The sequence below is a fragment of the Uranotaenia lowii genome, chromosome 3, assembly GCF_029784155.1.
Source record: "Uranotaenia lowii strain MFRU-FL chromosome 3, ASM2978415v1, whole genome shotgun sequence".
Classification (NCBI taxonomy): domain Eukaryota; kingdom Metazoa; phylum Arthropoda; class Insecta; order Diptera; family Culicidae; genus Uranotaenia; species Uranotaenia lowii.
In genome coordinates this window covers 220558123-220583041 of record NC_073693.1, presented here as the reverse complement: position 1 = coordinate 220583041, position 24919 = coordinate 220558123, and the positions used below count along the sequence as shown (strand labels likewise).

Here is a 24919-nt window from a genome sequence, read left to right as displayed (position 1 = left end):
CTACAAAATTTATACAGTTAGACTTGCAAGTTATAACTATAACTGATCAATAGAATGACAGACTATCACATTTAATCAGTTTTGAGACCCTACTATGACCCCAACGGTGGTTACGGCGTTTGTTCAAAATTACCCCTTGTTCATAATCACCCCACAATTATGCATGACAACGATGCTCCTATATTTGAAACATTCCTGAAAAAAAACAAGCTGTGTCAGGGAAGGACGCTGACTATCAGTATTGAGCGTCTCGATAGTGATTGCCTTCCTTGATGATTTTCAACCTCCTAGAATCACAACTGATATGTATCAGTTTTGAGCGATCCATGGAGGCTATCAGATGGTTGTTTACTATTGTTTTGCGTAGAAGGCAACAATCACTACAACCTAACCGCAATGAAGTGTTGAGTCCATTCAACACATTTTGTCAACATGCGGTCCTAGCATTTCTTCAAATTTTCCTTTTGAAACATTCATGATTGTCAATGAATAACAAACATGATCGATAATGATGCTAGGCTAATTGTTTGTGAATCAGTCAGTTTTTTTTCGATTATTTCCGTTTTATCATCAATATGGCATTCGCGACTATCAACGTTACAGTTGGCGGATCGTTATTGAAAAACTTATCTGCCGTCATACTGGGCAAAAGTTTTTAACGGTATCGGAAAATGTAAAAATTTGTACATCTGTTGCTCGTTTTTTGAAATTTTATGTGAGGATCAAATACTTCAAAAAACTATCTCACGATGTAAGAAACTATGTCATCATCATTTTTTTTATCATTCAATATAACTTTATTACATTATTAGACTGAGTCGATTTGGGGTCATTTTTGAATTTCTCAAACCCTGGGGTCTTAAAAGCTTCGTCTTGGTCCAAAACTCATCCATGATTTGTTGCAGAATTTTAAAGTAGCGTTTACATGAGTAAATTTGAACTTTTAGGTTTGTATGGGAAAAATGAATATTTTGTACTGAAAAATCAACATCATTTTTGTTTCTTCTGGGGAACCGAGCCAACTGATGGTTTTTGTGCCAATTTATAAATTTCCCATAGGAAATTTTCCGCTGAACAACTTTGTTGGAAACCGTAACTTCGTATCTTTTTAGGCAAAAAAGTTATTAGCTCTTTAACAGAGGTATGTCTTTTTGCATTGATAAGCAATAAATTTTATTGACATCACTGCTGGAGCCTCGCGAAGTATTGCAAGAAAAGTATTCATGCAATACCTCGCTAGGCACCCTGCAGTGATGTCAATTGAGTTTATTGTTTATCAATGCAAAAAGACATACCCCTGTTAAATTGCTAATAACTTTTTTGCCTAAAAAGATACGAAGTTACGATCTCCAACAAAGTTGTTCAGCGGAAAATTTCCAATCAGAAATTAATAAATTGGCACAAAAACCATCAGCTGGCTCGGTTCCCCAGAAGAAACAAAAAAGATGTTGAATTTTCAGTACAAAATATTCAATTTTCCCATACAAACCTAAAAGTTCAAATTTACTCATGTAAACGTTACTTTAAAATTCTGCAACAAATCATGGATGAGTTTTGGACCAAGACGAAGCTTTTAAGACCCCAGGGTTTGAGAAATTCAAAAATGACCCCAAATCGACTCAGTCTATTACATTATATCAAAAGAAAAATAATAAATAAGTGTTGTGGTATACAAACGTTGCATCTAACTTATGCCCCGTTTGACGGTATTCAAAGGATTTTTTGTATTGAACCATTGAATTTAAATTTAGATTTAAGTTTGTTTTTTTCCAGTATAAGTCAGTGAACTTTATAAAAGTTTTCTAGGAAAAAAAACCGGGACATTTTGAGGAAAAAGCGGGACGGCAGGACATTAAACAAAAAAGCGGGACTTTTCCCGCTTTTGAGGTATGGATAGCAACCCTAGTTTAAAGTCGTTTTCCGGCTGGAAATAAAGATTAATAAATTAACTACTTCAAACGAGATACTTGAAAAAAAAAATAACGCGTTTTTAGGAAGTTTTACGAGACTAATTGTACAGGACTTTTTCAGGAAAATTTACAGAACTAGAAAAAAGAAAATTCTATTCATTAGACTTTGTGGTTTATATTTAAAGCACTTCAAAGTATTCAAATGAATCAAAGAGTTTTCAAAAAGGCTATACCTATTCATAGAAAAACAAATTGGAAAAATTTGCGTCATTTCAAGTTGCTTTCATTCTTCAACCATTAAAGCCCTTTCGCAAACTCTTTGTTTCAACAGGGATTACGGTTAGGAAAACGAGCTAGTTTATCAAGGAAGAACTTTGGAGGGTATTGATTTGCCTTCAATATTTTACTCGATCCATTTTTATTGGACCTTTACCAAATGCCTCATAGAAATAAGAGTTTCCTTACGAAATGTCTAGGAGCATAGGAGGTGTAGGAAACTCATGATCGCACCATTTACCAAAATGGATCCTTATCTCTATCTTTCACCAACTAACACAACCCATCATTGGATACTTAAATATGGATTCGCAGACGTATAGACGGTTTCCATAGTTGGTGATAATAGCTTATATCTGGTTCTGACTCACTAATCACTAATCACTAATCGTACTTCCACAGCCAGAACTTAAGTCGGAGTCCCAAAGAATAATAACAGTATGTTATTATTCTTCTTGTCTTTGTTTATGCTTTTCATCATTTGAACATAAAAACATTAAAATGATCAAAAACATAAAATGGTTGGGCCTACCATGGAGCAGAGAACGCAGAGACATTTGGAACACAGGAACAGAAGAAACGTGGACCACCAGTACCATACGTTTCAAATGGGCAGTATCGTTGGAAGCATGCTAAGAAATTGCTCCTTGATGAAGAAGTCATGTTTAATGCTAATTAGCTACTCCAATCACTAGGGCCATCCTTTAGAGGCTGGAAATGATTTATTTTGTACACAGAAATCACAAAACTTGAAGAGAAGCATTTGGTAGAAATTTATGAAATTTATGAAATTAATAAACGTTATTAAAAATTATAAGCTTTAGTTTTCTAAGTTGAATTGCTTTGGATTTCGGTGTACAATCATTTCTGGTCATCGACCAAGGATAGAGTGCCTTTACTCGCTCTTGAAAATAAAGAAGAGAAAAAAAATATTAGTAAAACATAAAACCTTTCGAAGTCCGTTTAGGACTCGAAAGATTTTTTTCAAAAATTTTCTCTAATAATTTTACTTACATAAAACGTTGTCCACTAATAATAAGCTTACAATTTTTCTACGGTTTTAAATTTTTAAAACAAGATCATCGTAATGCATGCGTCAATGATTTATTTTTATTAATTCAAAGTTGTCGAAAGTATTAAGTGAGTAGAAAATTATAATGGATACTTATCTTTGCGCTGCATTTCTCCATTAAGCGTTGTGGATTAAAGCGAAAACCAGCATGCGTGATGAAAGTTTATTGAAGTTTCATATGTATTTCAAATGCACCACACTCAAGCACAAGAAAATTATTAAATTAATTCGTCAGCGAATCCATATCCCATTTTTTATTTTCATGTATTTAATTAGGTATGACTAACGAAAAAAAACATAGCAAGCCTAAACCGGCAACGTTTGGAACCCAAAAACATGGGTAGAAAAATCACATTACACGATGCGGGAACGATAAAAAATCATTCTTCAAGCCACCATGAATCACTTTATAGAATTTTCATTTAATTTTTTTTATTTTCATTTTTGATTGGATTCAATTTTCGAGTTGATTGAAATTTTGTACACCATCTAATAACCCAGATCACCAGTCTTTCTTCCGTGAAAAGACAGAATAAATCAGCACATGGTAGCTGAGGAGTTCCGATTTATTTTAAGCCCCCGTGGGCGAATTCCGAAAAAACACACAGTTAAGCGGCCCAGGACACGAAAAGGAACCCTCCTGGTACAACACATATCCTTGCTATCCGATCCAAACTTTTTTGTCAAGGTTCATAGATAACTTTCACTATAAAAACCAACAAATTACCCTAGCTTATATCTGGTTCTGACTAATCCAAAACAAAATTTTGGAGTGCGGTAGCGAGAGGTTGCTAGTTGAACTTAAAGAATGTCTTACTAATAATCCTTCCTTTTTCTCCATTGACTATAAGGACGTGGCCGGCGCCGTTATTAATCATATAAATCATTTAAAAAAAAGAAAGCTTCAGTTTTGTACAATGAGAATGGCTGCTAATCCCAAGCACCATTCTTTTGGACTTTGTGTAAAATTTATGGCCTCGATTAATCGCTGAGTAGCAACCATTGGCGACGTGGAACTTGTTCTGCTTAGCCACGCCAGCGATCATGGAATTCGAAATGTAAAATTTGAAATAAAATGTAAAAAATACGAAGTTTCTCTAGAAACGATTTAAAAAAAAACTGTAAGTGAAGCATTTCGAGTTCAATGATTTAAGGTGGATATGAGTAGTCAACCAAGCTAAGCTAAGCTATATTTAAAGCACTTCAAAGTATTCAAACAATCAAGTTACCGGAACAATTTTAATGGGCGAAAAGAATTTCATTCCACTAAATACATTGGATTGCATTAACTACTTAAGATCTATATATTCTCACACCCAAGCGAAGAAATTCAGTTGCCTCGATGAAATCAAATCTGCGGTCATTCAGAGGAACAATGATGTCAAATTTAAAATTGGAAAATATGACATCAATAAATTTTTCAATTCCTTAAACATTTGATGCTGAGATACTTACTAAAAACATCGTTTCCACAGAACTCCTGTCAGCCTACAGATTGAAAGCCACCAAAGATATCCGATGGGCTTGTGCTAGTAATGCACGTGTCTCGAATCGATTTTCATTTTGTACATTGTACAGCAAACACGTGGTATGGTGAAAAAATAATGTTTCAATTATCTACCCAACCACATCCAGGAAAAAAGAACAGGAGACGTCGAACTGCCTTGTAGATGTATGATAAAAGGTCAAGAGGGCCCCAAATCGAATCACAGAAGTAACACGCAACATTCGATTCGAACGAACTTTATTGAATTTCATAATTTTGTTCACTAGATTTCAAATATAATAATTATCCTTACAATTTCATAAAAATAATATTAATTAGAATTAATTGGTTTATTATTTTGTTTTCTTGCATCCATTCTCTTGGTTCACCCTACAATTGGTGTATTTATCTGTTTTTTTTTTACTTTTTTCTCTCTCTTGCTCTTTCTTCTTCTTTGGTTCTAGGCATAGTATCTATTCATTTCTAACCTCCCGTTTTAGTTGTTTTCACACACTGAATCCTTACTGCTAAAAACTCAATCTTTTCTCTGAGCTCACGTCTGAGCCGGTTCCTTACTCAAAAAATGAAACTTACCCAAGCTGTACAAATTCTTTAACCGAAAAGTATTACCCCACTAAATTACAATTTGGTAAAATTATTTACACAATGTCTTTTTCGGTTTTCTGGCGGCTGTACAGTTACAAACAAAAATATAAGCACAATTCATCTTTTATGAACATAATTTGGTCGTCTTCTGTTTCTAGGAAAAGGACTTGGGGAAAATAAACATGTGTAGAATAATGTCTGTCTTTTCAGTCCGGTTTTGAGGATTTCGTTATTTGCTGGTTGTTTTGGCTCTGGGTTAACCTGATTTGATTTTTTTCTCTCGATTCCACACCATTTGTTTTTATTTTTTGATTTTGTAAGAAGTAATCAACAATACAGAACGAAATTTTATTTTAAAAATATTAAAAGTGTTTCATAAATATAATAAAATAACGAATGAATCAAAAGTGACAAAAACAAAACTATGAAAAATAGTTTAATTTTTAAAATTATAAAAGAAACAAACAACTCAAAATTCAGCTTTAAGTGGAAGAGCTTAGAGCTTCTCAGAATAAGAAGCAAAAATCAAATTTCAGATTAAGTTAAAAATTCAATTTCCGAATTCAGATTCCAAAGTTTTGATTCAGAATCAGAATTGAGATTCCGAATTCAAAACTCAATAGATTAAAATTTTAAGAATAAATGATATAATTTGAAAAAATGACTTACTTCAACTCTCAAATAAATTCCACTCAAAAACCTAGCGACGTTGTTTTTTTTTCTTTTTGATTCCGTTGTTGGTTCGAAAATTTCGCAAGGCCCTCGCACATTGTTTAGTTTTCCACGTCATTTTCTAGTTTACACTGTTTATGTTTTTCTATCGATTACATTTACCTAGAACAGTGTGTTTGTGTTATATCGTGTCCTCCTAATCATGTAATTACTAAATGATCACAGCTGATGAATATATATATTTATTTATATCATATATTTTCCTCGTCTCTATTCGACCTCATCCTTCTAGTTCCATCATTTATTTTTTTGTTTTTACTCAATAATTTTACCACCATTTTTCATAAAGTTTATCCATTACTATATGTCTTTTGAGTGTTTTTTCGTACCTCTCATGTTATTTCCGGTACAGTGTGTTGTGTAATTTTTGTTACTGTTTACCAATCTGCATAATATTCAAAAGGTTTGGGAAAAACTTGCGAACTTTGCACTACGCATTAGTTTGGGTGAGCGATTCTAATCTTTAGTAATAATTTTGTGATACTGCTGTTTGCTGATGTCATTATTATTGTAATTAATCTACTTTATTTTGAAGAACTTTTTCCCCGCTCGATTATTCATTATTGCTAGGGATTGAAATCTCCTGAGCTTTTCCACCCCATCGGCTAGTTCCCATTTAATCGCCCCACGGTCTCTAAGAAAGAATCGACTGAAAAAATTGGAACTCTTACAATTTTACGTTTAAATTTATCTTTGGAAAAACACTACTCTAAATGTTAAGGTTGAGAAACTTACAACGCTAGGCAATGGGAAGTTTAGTTCTTTGTGTGTTTGGTTTCATTATTTTTGTTTCAATTATTTCCTCTCAATAATCTCTACTAGGCTGTTTGGTCGAACAATTGGTTTAATTTTAAACTGTTTGTGACTTCCCTGAAGGATTTATTTCCAATTTAACTGAAAAAAACTCTCAGCCTGTATTAAAATGACTAAGGAGAAAAACTGTAGTTGGTTGCAGATTTGTTACATTATTAAAAAAAATCTAAAAATTCAAATTCAATAAGTCATGTTTAGCAACATCGTTTTACTTTAGTATGAATATTGAACATTAAGTCAAAATTATAAAACAAGGAACGAGTAAACCTAGCTTATATTGAAGTCACATATTGATTGTACAGATTCCATAAATCAGAGTCGTATGTATATGCATCATAAAAGTGACATACAATGTTATTACTGCTAAGATTGACTCCTTTTATGGGGCTTATACGATCATTATGCGACCTCGAAAAATGGCTGCCTGATAATGATTTAAAAGTATTCTTGTGGATCTTTTTTTTACTGTTGCCGTTTTATCCCCCATTCTTCTAAAACAAAACTTTCATCAACAGTATTATTTTATTTTTCAAGCCTTGTTACGTCAATAATGAACATCAAATCTTAAAACAAAAAACTGAAATGGCTTTTCTTCACTACCAACTAAGCTTATCACTGCAAATCAATGCCACAGCACAGCATAACAACATTTTTCTCTGGTCCAAACGTAAAAATCTATCAAATATTTATAAAGCGTTCAATAACACGAATCGAGTAGCTGCTATCTTCGTCGGTGGCTTCGGCGTCAATAATTACATCCAACACGAAAATAAGGTACAGGACGCCATTTGTGGCTTCCCTCGAAATCAAATCGTCTCCCAAAAAACGCTTTCCTGATCGAAAAAAAATTAGTCCAATGATGGTGAATTTTCCACCGCAGCTGCAGCAGCGCCATCAAATTACATCTTGAAACCTCTACGATATTCAATTAATATTTATATGACCGGAAGTTAGACCTTGGTTTTTGTTCCCCCCAATCGAACCGGACCATTCGTTCTAGACGTTGTTGGCGGCTTCCTTGTGGAAAGACTTCTCGTTCACAAAATGCTCCGTTATCATCACAGTGGTGGTGCCGTTCGGTTTGGTCGTCGTCGAGAGCTGAGAAGAAAAAAAAATTTCATTAAAATTCATGCGTATCTAAACTTTTTTTTTCTGATACTCAGACAAGCGCCTCTAAGTTGAATGTAAACAAAAATGAGAAGTTCATTAAAATAAATGATTCATGAAAAAAAAAATCAAAAGAATACATTGATGACTAATAAGTTTCTATTTTTAACAAAAATACATATCCTACGGGAACTCAGTGGAATTTCATGTTTCTTTGAAGCAATCTTTTTTCCTTGACTCTAAGTGTAGGCACATTTCCCGATGTTATGATGGCTAGCATTTTACAAATGCTAAAACCACACTAAAACCACTGATCATACTGACAGGACACTTGAAACAAAAATTCGTTCATTTTCTGGCTAATTTTTTTCGTCATATTTAGCAGGTTCGCAATACCGACGGCAGGTGGCGAACCTACAATTTTTCCGATAGAAATGCCCTGTAGGAAAAATGTACCTGTTTTGTACGATTTTATCGTCTGAATTGCCTGTTTTTTTGCGCAAGTCGGGTGGCACTTTCTAACTGGGATAGCATTTCTTCAAATCGATCGAAGCGCACTTTGGAATTGATATTGCGTACTATCGATTCCAGAGTGCGTAAATTATCCAAAAAACGAAATCGACTGTCCAGTCAGTATGGTCAGTGCTAAAACCACAAAAACAGCTATATTTGTATGCTTGGGTTTCAATCTCATGACTATTACCATAGAAGACTTGAACTCTAACCATTACGCCAAGGCCGCAGGCCAACAGTGATAATTCATTTCACAAATTTCACTAAATAATTTCACACATTATCGGCAAATATGTGGAGCTGTCAACCTGATGTGTGATTTTCACATACCATGCAGCTCCCAAATTTTCACGTCATTCGAAATAAGCAGATAAGGAAATAGTGTGTGAAATCACACTTATTGGATCTGATTGTTCGTTTTTCAGTTTTGGACGAATCAGAGAAATAGGAAAATCGTTTTCGTTTATCTACTAAAGCCCGCCAACGTTTTCCGATGCAGCAATTTCCTTTTTTTGCTAGGTAAATGAAAAAAAGGTCAAATTCACCAAGAAAGCTGAGTGGAAAAAATTACCTCGCAAAAAGATAAATTATCCCTTTTATTTATATTTTCAAAACGTGTTTTTTTTACAAATTTGAGCTGGATCGAGGCGTTTGAGAAATTTAAGGGCAGACACTGAAAGAATGAGGGCCTGAGTTTCGCAGAAATACATTTCACCCTTTTTTATAAACATCCAAGCCACTTCCAAAATGTGATCGTGAAATGTTAACTTATGACCTTACGATCGTAACAAAAAGAAATGGTTAAAACATTTAAACCAGAATAGCCTTTTTTAAACATGTTTGTCCGTTTGCATGTATGATAATCTCCCATATTTTGTTAATATGTGACCATAGTTAACATAGTTTTAAATATTTACATAATAAACAAAAATGAGCACAAAGGATAGGCATGAAGTAGACATTAAAAGATATCCTGGCAGATTTTATGAGATTTTAATTCATATTAAAGTTCGTTTTTTCTCAAGTTTAGATTTTCTCAACAATGTCAAAATAATTATCTGATCGAGCGATTCTATGAGCGTGCTCGTCTGAGTGAGTCGAGTGCGAGCTGTGTTGAAAAGGATGTGATTTTATACTAAGCAATATAGAAATTTTTAGCAAGTTACCGGCCTGGCAATTTCGGGCAATTTTTTTCAAACTGGCAAAAACCGGGAACTATCCGGACAAATTTTAACTAAGTTTATCCATTTTTCAAACAAAATCTAGAAAAAGAAACGAGAAAGTCATTTGAATCTTTATTTTTAAGTCGAAGCACATCAAATTGTGTTCAATGCTTCTAAAAAAAATTTAAATTAATCTAATTCGTTTTCGAACCAGAAAATTAATACTTACTGTCACCAAATTTGATTTTTTTAGTAAATTTAGCAAATAAATAATGTGAATCAATACGGGCGCAAACCGGGCAGATCATTCGAAAAGATAAATCTAGCTGAATGTCAGTTAGAACCTCTGAATTTTTTTTATGGTATTAAACATAATCTTTTTCATTTCATTGAAGTTATACAAACGTTTTTTTTATGCAACAGTTGTGGAATAAATCATTTATGACTTGTCATTTCTTCATTATATTAGCATTTAATTTAAAGTTGGATTTATCTAAAATCCAAATGATTTCATTTCACCTTAACCTGATTTCGCTTCAGTACCGTCATCAGTTAAAAAAAAAAGGTTTTTTATAAATACAACTGATGGCAAATTGTATCTATCTAAGTAGCGAAAAACTGCACAGAAGGTACTTAAATTGATCCATACACCCAAAATTCTGCCTTTACTACAATCCTTAGTAATCAATATCATAGCGAAATTCGCATAACAGTGTGATGCACCAACAGCTTAGTTGAGTGAAGAAAGTGAAATTAATTTTTAAATTATTTTGCGTGTACACTAGACTAGTTCACTTTTCGGCTTTTTTCGCTGATCACAATGCCACTGACAGGGAAAAATTGAAAAAAAATTATAAACTATCAACTCGTACAGAAAATTTACTGTCAAGTTGAAAGTTAAAAATCACAGTAAATAGAAAAAATATTTTCACTTCAATTTTTTTTTAAGATTTAAAACCTTTTAATGGAGATCCATACAGATGCTTCTCTTCACCGTGCACTATAAAACCATCATTTTATATTAACAATAGCTTGCTAGAATACATTTACGAAAGTTTTCAAGAAAAATTTACTTTTTTTACTAAAACTCCTAGCGCACGCTGGAGAATTTATGTTCCTATATTAAGCTGTATTATTTTTAATAGCGAGGATCGCAGCAACCTACCGTAGTGAAATGACGTGTTCCAACAAGCTGATGAAAAGTTACCGAAAATTTCAAACTTGTCCTCGATTAAGCATAAAATTAGCGGGTATGGTGGACCAAATTTGGCAGATGAATAGTAAGAGGACCACTAGTGACAAGATTGAAACCTCTTTGCCCGGTTCTGGACCAAGAAGTTATAGCGGTACGGCAGTTTGAAATTGGATCGAGGTATGGCGATGGAACCTGCTCTTACTCACATTCTGATTTTGAAAAGATAAGTAACAAAATCAGTTATATTTCAATTTTATTGTTCTCAGTTGGATTTTTTTATCATTCGATTAGAAGAATTTGTCTTTTATGAATTTGATTAGCAGGACCAAAAATAAAATAGATTCTTAATTAACAAAATACTAGCAATTCGCCTCTTCATTTATTCTTCAATGATGTTTTAAAAATCATTGAAAAAAATTAATGTTTTGCTCCAAGATAAACTTTGTATCAGTTATTCAGTTTTATTTGTAGAAAATTGAACTTCTGGTAACATTTTCGAATTTTGGCGATTGCAACCGTTTAAAAAGAAAAAAAATATGTGTGTTAGCTTTTATACTAATTTATTTTATTAGAAAGGAAATGCTCAACCTTGCAATCTCATCGGGTCTCATTCTTCCCATATTCAGTCAATTGAGGTTTAGTCAGGGATGAGTTAAAATTTTTACTAATAGTATTTTAAATTATTAATTACGTTTAAAGTTTTGTTTTTCACGCAGTTCAACATTGTCAAAAAACAAGTTTCAAAATAATAGGTAAAATTAAAAATCAATTTCCTTAATTTTTCTGCATTTGCAATTGATAGGATATGAAAATAATTATTGTTAGATTAAGGGTGCATATTAGTTATTCGATTTGAAATCCAAATACCTACAAATTTTTGAACATGATTCTTGTCTTTTTTGTTGTTCTTGTTAAAAGTGTATATTATAAAAATAAATCTCTACACTAGTTAGTCCAACCAAAAACTGATTTGCAAGGATGATGTTATAGAGATTTTAATGAGAGAAACAGCTTGCTTCTAAGAAATTCGAATGATTGTTTTTCCAATAATTTGAGTGTTCATAATTGTTTTTGGATAATCAAATTAATAACACACCGTAGTCCGTAGGCATTAATAGGAGATTTCTCAGGAAATGTCTAGTAGCAAAGGAGGTGTAGTTAAAACGAAGATCGCACCATTTTCCAAAAATGGCTCCTGATCCAAACCTCTCCCTTACTAACACAACCCTTCCTGAGATACTTAAATATAGATTCGCAGACGTATAGACGGTTTTTATAGCTGGTGAAACTGACTAACCATTGTTTCAGAGTTTTTCAAAGCAAGGTTTTGAAGAAAACTGGAATATCAGATTTATAGTTGATCCTAAAAAGTATCTCACTAACAATCTTTCCTTCATCCCTCATTGACTACTAGGACGTGGCCTGCGTCGTTATTGATCATTCTTAAAGGGAGAACATGAGTTTTGTGCATTGAGAATGAATTTCTAATCCCAAGCTGCATTCTTTTGGCCCTTGCACAAAATTGATGGCCTCGATCAATCACGGAGTAGCAACCATTGGCGATGTGGAACTCGTTCTACTTAGCCACGCCAGGGATCATGGAGCTCGAAATGTATTCAATATATTTTTTGTTTCAAATAATCAAAAATGTTAATATTAGGAAAACAATGTGTGAGAAGTATTTCGGGTTGAATGATTTAAGGTGGATATGAGTAGTCAAACAAGCTAAGCTTTTTATTTTAAGCCGTTCGCAAAATATCCGTTTCGGGGAAATTTGAATTGTAGTTTGATTTCGTTATCCTGACTGTAAATGTTAACCAATTTTGATGATATTATATTCATTTTGTAGGTAATTTAGTCTAATTACTCAACATTTCAAAATAAAGTCGATAAGTATTACCAGGTTATCAGAAACTAGTTCAGAAAGTAAAAAGTCCGAAAAATCAATTTTATTATTAAAATACTCATAACTTCTGACAGCTTCTCTGTATTTAAGTGTTTCATTGATGTTTAAAATTGTCAAGAATCCATCTATCCGACAATGTATAGATATATTGGGGTCCAATGAAAGTTTTGACCGCTATCTCAGATCTTCCGGTAGAAAAAAATTTTACTTTAAAAAACGACATCCAGTTTTGACTTTGCTATACAGCATTTCCCAATGAACCGATTTTCAAAACTCAAATTTTAATTTTTTGTCGTTAATTTGATCATGATTTTCATAGAACATACTAGGTCTGTCAAAATTTCCAGTTCTTCAGTATATTGGAATTATGATAAAGAGGTTTGAAATGTGCGCTTCTGGTCATATTGACTCGAACAGCTTTGGAGGGTTAAAAATGAATAAGGATTAAACCCTGTAAGTGGCTTTGTAATCATCGAAAAAAGCCGAAAAGTTAACTTGTCTCATGTACACTCAAAATAATTTAGAAATTATTTTCCTTTTTTTTCACGTAAACTAAGCTTTTGGTGCATCACATCGATTTTCTTCACTTCTCTTGTGTAAAACTTTCTGAAGGCTTTTAATTGATTTGTAGCTAACTTTGTGGTTATTCCTTGTATTGGAGTCAATTTGTTGGCTGATGACGTAAGAATTAAGATTTTTAAATGATATTTAAAATTATTTGTTGGAAAAACGGAACTTATCGATTAACTAATTTCTTTTATTGTATCAGATCATATCGATTTGTAGCTAGCTTATCAATGTGGGTTGCAAAAATGTGTGCTTTCCGTACCGGTGCCGGTAACAATCAACCATCTTTTCGTGGCACTTTCTGGATTGGGTGGAGGTAATTTAATTACTTTCCATTTAGATGTTAATTTTTTAAATATATATTTTTTTCTCATTGACGTTTTATAAAATTTCCAGAATCAACCCGCTATGGAAAGATCTCCCGGAATCAGAGCTCCGATTGCTCCAAGCCAATGAAAGAAAATTGACGAAATTGACACAGCAACTTATATCGGCTTTCAGCATGCTTGTTCATACCATGCATTCAGAACGATGGCTATGGTGATTTAAAAGATTTGACTGACCACGTTTGTAAAGATACTCTAACATTTGTCTAGGTCTCGAAAATGTGCTTTCACGAATATGTTGTAGCAGTAACCATCGCTTTCCATATATCGTACTCCTGTGTCGGGGAGCATGAATTTCAGTCAGACTAGATTGTTGTGAATGATGGTTTTGAAATTTCAGTCAATTTCATGTGTCCTGACATTTTTCCCCCATGAAGCCCATTTACAGTTCGTCTTTTTTCGTCAATAACTCATCAACGCTACATGACTAGGTTTTAAGCATGCTGAAATCGATGGAGAATTGTTGAAAGATGAATTTCCAACCGATCTCGGTATTTGAAGCCCTTGAAACTGTTTGAATTCAATTCTCACGCCATGATTTCCGCGAGTAAAATCGGGAAAATTTAGAAAAAGAATTGAAAGATCTAGCAACGATTTTTTTCTCTTCTTAATTTGGGCTAACTTTAATTCAAACTTGAACGATTCGATTTTCGTAAACGAAATATATTTAATATCTAGTATTTTAATTTCAAATACTTGCTAATTATGTGTATGAGAGAAATTTCTTTTATTTGTTTTGTTTTCATTTTCATTTTTGAATCTGTTTTTCAAGCTATGAGTTTCCTTGTCTAAGGTTTTTAAAGTTTGATTGAATTGAATTTTTTTTAACATTCCATGTGTGAAAAAAATAGAAATGAGTGTCTGAATGAGTAACTAGAAGGTACATTACCATCTAAACCTGAATAAAAATTGTTCAATCTGAATTTTATCACAAATTCGACATTTGAAAAACGTCTAAATCCTAGAAAAGGTTTTCAATTGATTTGAGAACCTCAGACGGTCTAAGTTAATTTTTTTAAAAATATTTTATAAACATATATAAATCTTTGTGATTGCCATTTATTATTCCTGAGTGCTGAAACTACCAACGAAAAAAAAATGGATTGTCAAAGGTTGAACTTCCAAATTTAAATATTCAGCGTCTTGGTTATCGAAGGTAGGAACCAGAACTACAAGAAATTACATGGTCTGACGCACCAATGACCGTCGATCTCCATTTAATTCTATGTCCTGTTTTGAACAGACGTACGAAAATTTGCTTCCGTTAACGATCACTTCTCAAAAGAAATGAAATTGAGGAAAATTTGTTTTTTCCATCAGCAGGTGACTTCAGCAGGTGTAACATATAGTTCTAGTTTCATTCATCATATTTTTGGTACACGACTTTTATCAAGTTCTTATTCTCAACAGAAAATATAGCTATGTATGACAATTTCGTTTGCCGAATTATCAGTGACCATAGGGACTGTGGTATTTTCATTTCAACAGCTATCATTGACCGAAACAACACGTGGATAGGAAGTGTGACAAAGCTACTAAGATGTTTTAGAAAAAATCGACTTTGAATTTTCTACCGAAAAATCGCAGCTCTGCCCAGAATTGAAGATTTTTCCCAGAGTGTGCGGTGATTTAGTGATTGTGTCCAGTGAAAAAAATTAGAAAATAGATGCTATTTACGAAGATATTCAATTCATTTCAAGTCACTGTTATCCCTTTTTTTTGGTGATTGATCGGTGGCAGAAAGCCTAGGACGAATATCCTTCGTCCTTCATCCGGCTCAGATATTAAACTGGTTAAGATACAAAGATATAGTCATGGTAGGAGAAAACTGCACTACAAGAGCTCTTGCATCTGAGTAAGAGAAAGAGAATTCTAGCCAAAGAAATATCATTTGATTCGCACTAGGCACCCAACGTACAAAAAATAATAAAAATAACTCCAGCGACAAAAAAATCGTAATGACGAAAATATTTGAAAAGTATTTATATTTTTTTGAATTTTGTTTAACTGTTGATACCATTCCTTTGCTCTCAATATTTCAAATAAAATATTTCTAATCAAAATTAATTAATCAATTAAAAGGAGTTTTAAAATCCGGGAGCTTCTTTTAACTGTAATTTTATTTCTCATTACAAACGACCTTCACACAAATCTGAACTCTGTTTTTCTTATTACAATTTTCAAACGAATTGGCTTCTATTTACTTTTTCAAAAAGTGTTTAATGGATTTTTTTTTCTCAAAAGGTGAAATATATACTAATCTAAACCAAATCCTAAAAATCGGTCTTTTGTGTGTCGGTACCGAAAAATAATGGAAAAATCTGTGTTTTTATAGATAAATCTGTACTTGTGGCAACCATCTCCACTGCTGTTTAGGAATTTTATTTTCTAGCAAAAGTAATTGTCTAAGGTCAGTCAGAAAAATAACTGTCTAAAAGCAGCGTTTTATTTTTTTCTCTTAAACGTACCAAGAAAACAGTGTTTGCTTTCAAATTTCTCCTCAACACAATGCGCAACAATAGATTTTTCCGGAGAAGGGAATTCATCAGCATCCATGAATGCTCTCGCTCACGCTTATATTTTGACAATCTCACTCTTGTTTGCAGTGAATCTCTTCCGGCACAGGTTGGGGGAGCAGACGAAAAAATTGCACCTCTTGCACTGAACAAGCCGATCTGCGGAGTTATGCCATCCATGGATATAGCCATCGACACAGAGTTTGGAAAATGTTACCTTTGGGTTTGGTAAGGAAAAGGAATTGCAGGTTGTTTTCGTTTCTACTGGTTTTAATACAGTGGAAATAAACTACGAATCGAAGTACGAAGCCTTCTGAGGATACGTCTCAGCAAAATTGATAACAATAAGTATCTACCAACTTAAAGCTTCCCAACTTCCAAAATTAAGCCCGTTTACTTTAGAAACCATAAATTCTACAAGGACATGTGATTTTTTCCCGCTCAATAAATATACGAAGATAGAACTTACTGTCAGATGATTCATCCCGTAGCAATCGAACGTCTTTTTGTCTTTGGACGCACGCCGCTGGTGATACTTCTTGTACTGTCCGATAGCTGGCAGCACCAACAGCAGCGCTCCCGAAATGGCTATGAAGACACCAGCCAGATAGAACGCCAGATTGTAGTCCTCAGTTATGTCCGAAATCCAACCTTAAAAAAAAATTTATTGCTATTAGTTTGTACTGGTTGGGAAATCGTTTAATTTACCAGCTAACGGTGGTCCGATGAGGTTGGCCACGCCCTGCACCAAAAGCAACAACCCGTAGGCATTGGTGAACCGCTCCAGGGTGATCAGCTCGACCAGGATAATACTCGTGAGGGAATAGTTGGCAGCGATGAACAGCCCGAAAGCTCCCGCCAGAAAAGAAAGGGCCTACGAATATTGGAGTTGAAGTTTAGAATTAGAAAACTTATCCCCTTTAGAATGAACTAATACTTACATAATAATCGGTAAAAAGAGGAACAAGAGCGGTGACCAAACCGCAAAAACCCATACAGACGGCGTATGTGAAGTTGGCATTCACATTCTTGCGATCTCCCATCCAGCCGAGTGCGATCTAAAATTACGAAACGGGAATAATTACCAATAATCGCTAAAGTTATTAAGTTTCTAGTCAATGTTTTTATGTAAAGAATTCCTAAATTGTAAAATTTAAATTTTTTAGACATTTATGAAAACGATTAAAATTTTTTCTATTACTTCAAACTATCACATCTATTTAGTTCCCTTCAAATGACTATCAATTCATACCTTTTCAAACGGATTTCAACCTGAAAAAATCTAAAACAGTAAGAATAAGGAATTTTAAGCCAATTCATTAGAATTTCATACAAACAATTAAAGAAATGAAAAAAAAACAAACTTTTTAAGAAAATTTACAAGAATTGAACAAATACAAAAATACTAAGGATTTTTTATGAAAAAAAACGTCGGTTTCTAAAGTGATCGATACAAATAACGACAAGCAATGGAAATAGAAGTTTTGTAGTGTTTTTATTGAACTTCAGTTTAAAAAAAGTAAGGCAAATTTGACGCTTGGAAAAGACTTAAGCATTATTTTTTCCAACTTATGAAGTTTTGTTTTCAAATTCTCAGATTCTTATTATCTAATTCACAGATTCTCAGATTCCTGGATTTTTAGATTGTCAGATTGTTAGATTCACAGATTCTCAAATTTTCAAATCCCAGATTTTCTCAAACCTTTCAGTCAAGGTTACTTAGATCACAACAAAATCTTTAATTCCTCAGAATTTTGAGTAAATTTTCATCACAGAATCTGCAACACAGAACACAAAGTTTTAGGAATATTTACAGATTTCACATAATTTCGTTATATTTCGCTTGAGCTTTCGTTACGTCGTATGAAACATCATGAGATTTCACAGAAAACTGCAACACAAGTTACCAATACAACTTTAAAATTTGTACTTCACAAATGGAATATATTGTCCAGGCTACAAATATTCTAAATAGAAAGAAGTTTCGACTAGTGTTTGTCAGTTTTTTTTATCGTAATAAAGCTCTTTGTTTACATTTTGTTTCATATTAGCTTTGAATTGGAAAAATATGTTAAAAATGTTAAATTTGTTACTTAATTTTCCTTATGTGAAATAAAAAAAATCGCAATTTGACATGACTTTTAATTGAAACTGATGGAAAAATTATTATAGAAAACCGTCTCTGAATGTTTAGGTAAAATCACAGAACGTCACAATTTTTTTTTTTGACAAAACACACAATTTTTTTTCGGCAACTTTGCCCTCAGACTTCGGATACTCAGTTTCAGATTTTCCCAAAATTACAGATTCTCAGATTTTATGATTCTTAGATTCTCAGATTTTTGGATTCTTAGGTTCTGAGATTTTCAAATTCTCAGATTCTCAGATCCTAAGACTCTCATTTTAGCAGATTTTATGATTCGCAAATTTTCAGATTTGCAGATTTTCAGATTCTTAGAAATCCTCGCAATTAAAGATTGTCAAATTTTAAGATTCTCGTTTTCTCAGGTTATCAGATTCTAAGATATTCAAATTTTCAGATTCCATGATTTTTAGATCCTCATATTATCGGTTTCTCAGAATCTCAGATTCTCAGATGCTTATATTATCAAATTCTCAGAAATTCTCGGAATTAGAGATTCCTTTCCAAATTTTCAGATTCCTTGATTCTTGATCCTTATATTATCGGTTTCTCAAAATCTCAAATTCTCAGATGCTCAAATTCTCAAATTCTCAGATACCTCATATTCTCGGTTTCTAAGGTTCCCAGATTCTCAGTTTCTGAAATTCTCAGAATCTCAGATTATTGTGATTCTTATTTCGCGTTTCACATTTCTCATTTCTCATTTCTCATTTCTCATTTCTCATTTCTAATTTCTCATTTCTCATTTCTAATCGCTCATTTCTCATTTCTCATTTCTCATTTCTTATTTCTCGTTTCTCAATTCTCATTTCTCATTTCTCATTCCTAATTTCTCATTTCTCGTTTCTCAAGTCTCGTTTCTCATTCCTCGTTTCTCATTTCTCGTTTCTCATTTCTCATTTCTCGTTTCTCATTTTTCATTACTCATTTCTTATTTCTTATTTCTTTATTCTAATTGCTCATTTCTCACATCTCATTTCTTATTTCTCATTTCTCGTTTCTCATTTCTCAATTCTCATTTCTCATTTCTCATTTCTCAATTATCATTTCTAATTTCTCATTTCTCGTTTCTCATTTCTTATTTCGCATTTCTAAATTCTTGTTTCTCATATATTTTTTCTCATTTCTCATTTCTCAATTCTCATTTCGATTTTTGACAGTGTTTCATAGCAGAAGCTTTTGAAAACCTCTCATCAATGGGTTTCTTTATCAAAATGTTTATCTTTATTTTTATAAAAAAAGCAAATTAAGTGTTGAAAACTGCTTAAATTCTAACTAAGGTGAAACTTAATCAAGGCATTACACATGCGTACACAGAAGAAAAATAATAATGATTTTAGCCCTTGAAGATGGTGTTTTTGGTATCGAAACGTTGTGATGAACAGAAATAAAATAATTGGTTTCGAGATAATGGTTTTTCTGTAAATGTAAATTTGTAACCTTTTTAATATTATATTTTTTAATATATGTATGCTTGACATTTTAAAGTGCCAAATGAAAAGCAGAATTCTTAAAAGCATTTTGTTTTTTTCTAAAAAGCTGCATATTTTGTACATGTGGTTATGGAGAAACAATCAAAAATCGTTTCTATTCTGGTGAAAAAAAGTGTCTTTGAATCATGAAAAAATTGATGAGTTTCAATGAATTTCTTCTTTGAATGCATACCAAAATTCTCGAAACTACTTAAAGTACGCCTTAAATTTGCAAAAGCTGAATATGGGCAACTAGAGCAAATATGCACAAACTGAACGGGCAAGGTAAGAAAACTTGCACAAATCCTTAACGAGGTCTTATGCATTTTTACAATGCCTAGGACCAACAACTTTCATGACTTGAGCGCAAAAATGTCAAAAGACCTCCTTCCTTCGAGTGTGCTACGCTAGGCGTTTTTCTTTTTTCATAAACCTGGTTTGTGTCAATTTCCTTGCACCGTGCACCCATGGGGTACCGGATCAGGGGCCACTTACCTCACCGACCATGTTCACAATGCCGATAATCGAAATCAGCGTCGACGACTGGGACGGCGTGAAACCCATCTCAGTCGCATTGTCCGTCAGATACACGTACGGCACATCGTACCAGGTGTACAGCAGGAAATTCGAGACCGCAAACAGCAGAAAGTGGATATCACGGAAATAGGAAAGGTCCAAAATACTGACCAGCAGTGTCTTGAACTCATCTATCCCCTGATACCAGGCGGTTTTCTCCTTGGCGATCGTCGTCATCGAGTTTCGGTAGATGTCAGGACAGGAGGAAGCCCGCAGTCGGTAGCGCTGGATGTTGAGCATGGCCCCGCGATAGGTCAGCGAGTGCCTGTGCATCCGTAGGTCCTTCAGATAGGCGGTAGTTGGTGTGCGCAAACCTGTAGGCCTATGACTGTGGGCACGTCGTAGGAATGGGTGGTGATGCTCAACGTCATCTCCCGGGGGCAGGTTCAGAGGATCCTTCTTGGACTCTTCCGATACGACCTGATCGTTATGGCCGTCATCGCCAGTCTTTTCGGATGACTGTTCGTTACTCTTAGATGCTAGTGGCTCACTGAAGCTACGAGAATGTAGCAGATTAGGATAGTTTTGCAAAACATGCTCGTGCACATTTCGTTGCTTGTAGAGTAGCTCTAATACTTCGACTGGTACTTTTTCGCCGTTTTTAATAAAGGTAGGAAGCGTTATCAATGAGCTGAACAGGCGTGGATCGATCTCTTCTCCAGGGGCAAGTTGTTCTTTACCGTTGCTCGTAGCTCCACCGTTGGCGGCAAGTGTTGCATCGGTAGCATTCAGATTACTAGCCGTCCCTGCCGTATTCGTTGAATTACTAACAGAGTACGAATCTGCTTCCTTCTGTTGCAGTTGTTTACGTTTTTGTTTGGATTTGTACGTGGTCCACTCGAGATCACGCATCAGAAGGCCACAAAGACACATGTTGAGAAAGATCCCGGCCAAGATCAGTGTTGTACCTCGCCAGCCGTATTCGTCAAGCAATATCTGGGTGAGCTTTGCGAAAATGCAGGTTCCGATACCGCTACCACACACCGACAAACCGGTAGCAAACGAACGCTTCTTGTCGAAGTAGTACGCCACAACGACGACTGCGGCCACGTAGCACAAGCTCAGACCGAATCCGGCCAGCACCCCGAACGTCAAGTACAGCATTTCAATACTGTCGGCGTAGGCCGATATGGCGAATCCGGCGCTAGCAAGGATCGATCCAACTATCGTCACGTTTCGGCATCCGTAGCGATCGGTGAGAAACGATGCCACTGGTCCCGATAGCAGCGGCATTGCCATGAACAGGGAGCCAACCCAGGCCGTTTTACCTGTAAAAATGGAAATAAGTAGATATTATAAAAAATTAAAATTATATTACATAAGAACATGAGAGAAAAGTTGAATTACCAAACTGTTAATAGTTGATTTGTTGTTGATTTTGTTGAATTTATGAGACAAACCTTCACAATTCAGTGGAAGAAAAGGAGAAAATGTTCTCTAAGACGAATTAAGAGGTCGGCCAATAAAATGGAACACTTTCAAAAGTCAGAAGTTGTCCAAAGGTTACAAAGACAGAAACGCAGAACAGTGAAAACAACGATGTCCGAAAGAAGAACCAAAGAAGTGTTTCTAGCGTCTAAAATGTACTAAAACTGTAAGGGATCTATCAATTCTGTAAAAATCTTGTCCGTGTAGTGATTTCCAGTTCCAAGAAATTGCTTTCGTTTGCCGTCAGTCAGTGATACTCCTATTTCAACCACTACGCCAACCCACATACAGCTCGTTCATCTACCAGAAAAGTTCGGAACTTCACCAACAGATGGTCGCGTCCATTAGGACTTGAAAGCTGGTGTATTGTGGAACATGATTAGGCGAATTTACCATTCATAGGCGGCTGCAAGGGACAGCTCATTCTGGTTCGCCATTGCTGCGACTCTTGTTAAGGACGTAAAGAGCTGCTGTCAGCTGCTGGCCGGTTTCAGTGGTGGAATAGAGTTATCTTTATTCATGTTTCGTCAGTCTAGTCATTACATAACTACACAATTCATAAGTGATTGCTATTGTCGCACTCTCCATTTATCATATTTCCTAACCAGGAAGTACTCATTTCTCAAGTACATTGATATTCTTACCCAGAATATCTGGCAACACTGTTGTGTTACCTCAAACCCAATATGAGTATTCTCGCCCAACCGTGTGATGATGTAAATATTTGTATCGCTTTTGTTATCATCACCTGTCATCTGCAATCAAAGATCTATTGTTCTCGATTGCGAATTGAACATAGCAATAGGAACCAAAACAAACAATGTTTTGGTTCTGCCCGTGGCAGCAGAAGTTTGCTGCTTGCTGCTGGGCTGCTGCTGTTCAGGAGGAAACCGTAAGTTTCAACAGAGACCTAGAGATGGGCAAAACGGCTCATTTCAATGAGCGGCTCAGAGCCGTCCGCTCTATTCAATGAGCCGGTTCATTTGAGCGGCTCAAAACTGAACCGTGTCACGCAGCTCAACACTGGGGCCGTTCACACCACGTGGTCAACCTAACAAGCAAGCGATAAATTTGATTATTTATAAATTTCAATATTTTCCTCATTCTTTAATATAAAAAATGTTTATTCATTTTTCAAATCTGAGGTTTCCTAACTGTAAAAGAATTAGATTAAGGCAAAATAAAGATTTCGAATCTGTTCACGTGAACATCAGGACAGAAAGGAGTTTTCCAATTGATCACTCTTGTCCACGGAGGAGCTGGTCAAAAATCGTATTTTTCTGTCCACGTAGTATCAGAACGGCCTCATTAAATCAAAATATAATTGCGGCTCGCAACTTCAAATAATAAAAAAAGACTGGCAGCTCAACACAAGCATTTTAAGCTGCAGTTCAATATTCGAATCAGTGTTGATCTGCGAGTCGCGGATCTTTTTAATAGAGCCACGGTTTTTTGGTTCAAATAAGCAGCTTTTGGTTCTTAGCCCATCAAATTACAGGCAACATAGACTGAGGAGCGAAGAACAGAAGAAAGCCATTCGATCGTTTTCTCGAACAAAAGGAAACGTGATGGGTGGTGGTTCAAAAAAGAGTCGAAAAACGGCTCAGAAAAGAACGGCTCGAAAAAGAACCGCTCAAAAAAGAATCGCGACTCACTCAACTCTGGTTCACAATCTGAACAGCAAGAGCGGAGTATGGAAAGCCGTTCAATTTGATCAAATGAACGGCTCGGTCCCCATGCTCTGTTCGGTTCTTTTTCGAGCCGTCCTGTAGCTCTTTTTTAACCACCCACCCACCACCCACCTCGGTTCATTTGGTTCGGGAGAGCGAACGAACGGATTTCTGCTTCTGCTGTTCTCAGCTCTTCAGTTTGTGTTGTTTTTAGTTATGGGAGAGCAACCAAGAGCTGTTTATTTGAACCAGGCGGCGGCAACGCTATTCAAACCGTATGGAGCACATCTCTCAGATTTCCCCTCAGATTTCCCCTTTTTTGACAGATTTAAGCTTTTTTCTTCAGATTTGAGCTTTCATCTCTTATGCTCTCAAGGCAAAAAAAGCTTAAATCTGAGGAAAAAAAGCTTAAAAACGAGATTCACGACCACTTATTTAAAAGATGTTGGTCACACGATACATAGACAAATCGTGTAACGTTGCAGCCATTTGATTTGAACCGGCTTTTTTGGAAAGAACGAACGGCTCTCCACTCTTCGCTCTTGTATATTGCAGCGGTTAAATATTTCAACCGGTGTTGAGCGGCGGATCACGGTTCATTTTTGAGCCACGGGTCGTTCGTTCTTTTTGAAGAACCGGTTCAAATGAGCGGCTCTTGAGCGCTCGCGCATCACTACAGAGAGACCATAAACCATAAACCATAAACCATAACCATAACATAGACCATAAACCTACCGTTCAACCGTATAAAAAGCGCGGATTATCCAAGCAACAATTGTAATATATTTCTCAGTTACGTCCTGATCGAATTAGTATGTCAGTTTAAATCACTTTCCATAACAAACTAAAACTTAAAATTTCAAAAGCTATCTTTCCAACGCTTGGCGCGACCTCTCTTAGTCTCTAGAGGCAACGGCGCTAGGCTTCCGAGCTTTTAGTTGACTTCCACAGGCGATCTCATTCAATTTTGCAACCTGCTAAACCAGTTTGCAAAAAGAGGCTACGTGGTAAAAAAATTTGCTAGTACCACCAATGTCCTTGAGAAAGAAAAAATAGAAAACGGACAAAAGCCCATGAGTTAGGGATTCTGGAATGCGATGTGACACACACAACTGCCGAGGGCTCTGCCCTCGATTGCAGCGACTTAGCTTGGGGTAGGGGTTAGCTAATCGTCGTCGATTATCGCAGCCTCATTTGGTAGAACACGCTCGGCGGTTAAGATCAGGGCTCAGCACTGTGCCAGTTAGCCATTGCACGAAACAGTAAGTGAAATCACGTGCAAATATTAGCCAGTCTGAACATGTGAAGTGCTTAATACTAAATATATTTGTTTTACTTTAAATATGAATGTAGGTCGATTAGTTTTCTGCAACTACGTCTGT

At 35.1% G+C, this 24919-nt stretch overlaps 1 protein-coding gene across 8 annotated transcripts in view; it reads right to left on the bottom strand.

Moving 5' to 3' along the window:
* Positions 1–4985: 4985 nt before the first annotated feature.
* The window catches only part of LOC129750864 (uncharacterized), a 165054-nt gene continuing 145120 nt past the window's right edge, over positions 4986–24919 (bottom strand). For all 8 annotated transcript variants that reach the window (XM_055745977.1, XM_055745982.1, XM_055745980.1 and 5 more), the window contains 5 exons: positions 20359–21707; positions 17190–17306; positions 16957–17122; positions 16718–16899; positions 4986–7993 (listed from right to left, as the gene is read on the bottom strand). In XM_055745977.1, coding sequence (XP_055601952.1) covers positions 7892–7993; positions 16718–16899; positions 16957–17122; positions 17190–17306; positions 20359–21707 — 1916 coding nt within the window. In that variant the 3' untranslated portion in view covers positions 4986–7891. The remainder of the gene's footprint in view (positions 7994–16717; positions 16900–16956; positions 17123–17189; positions 17307–20358; positions 21708–24919) is intronic.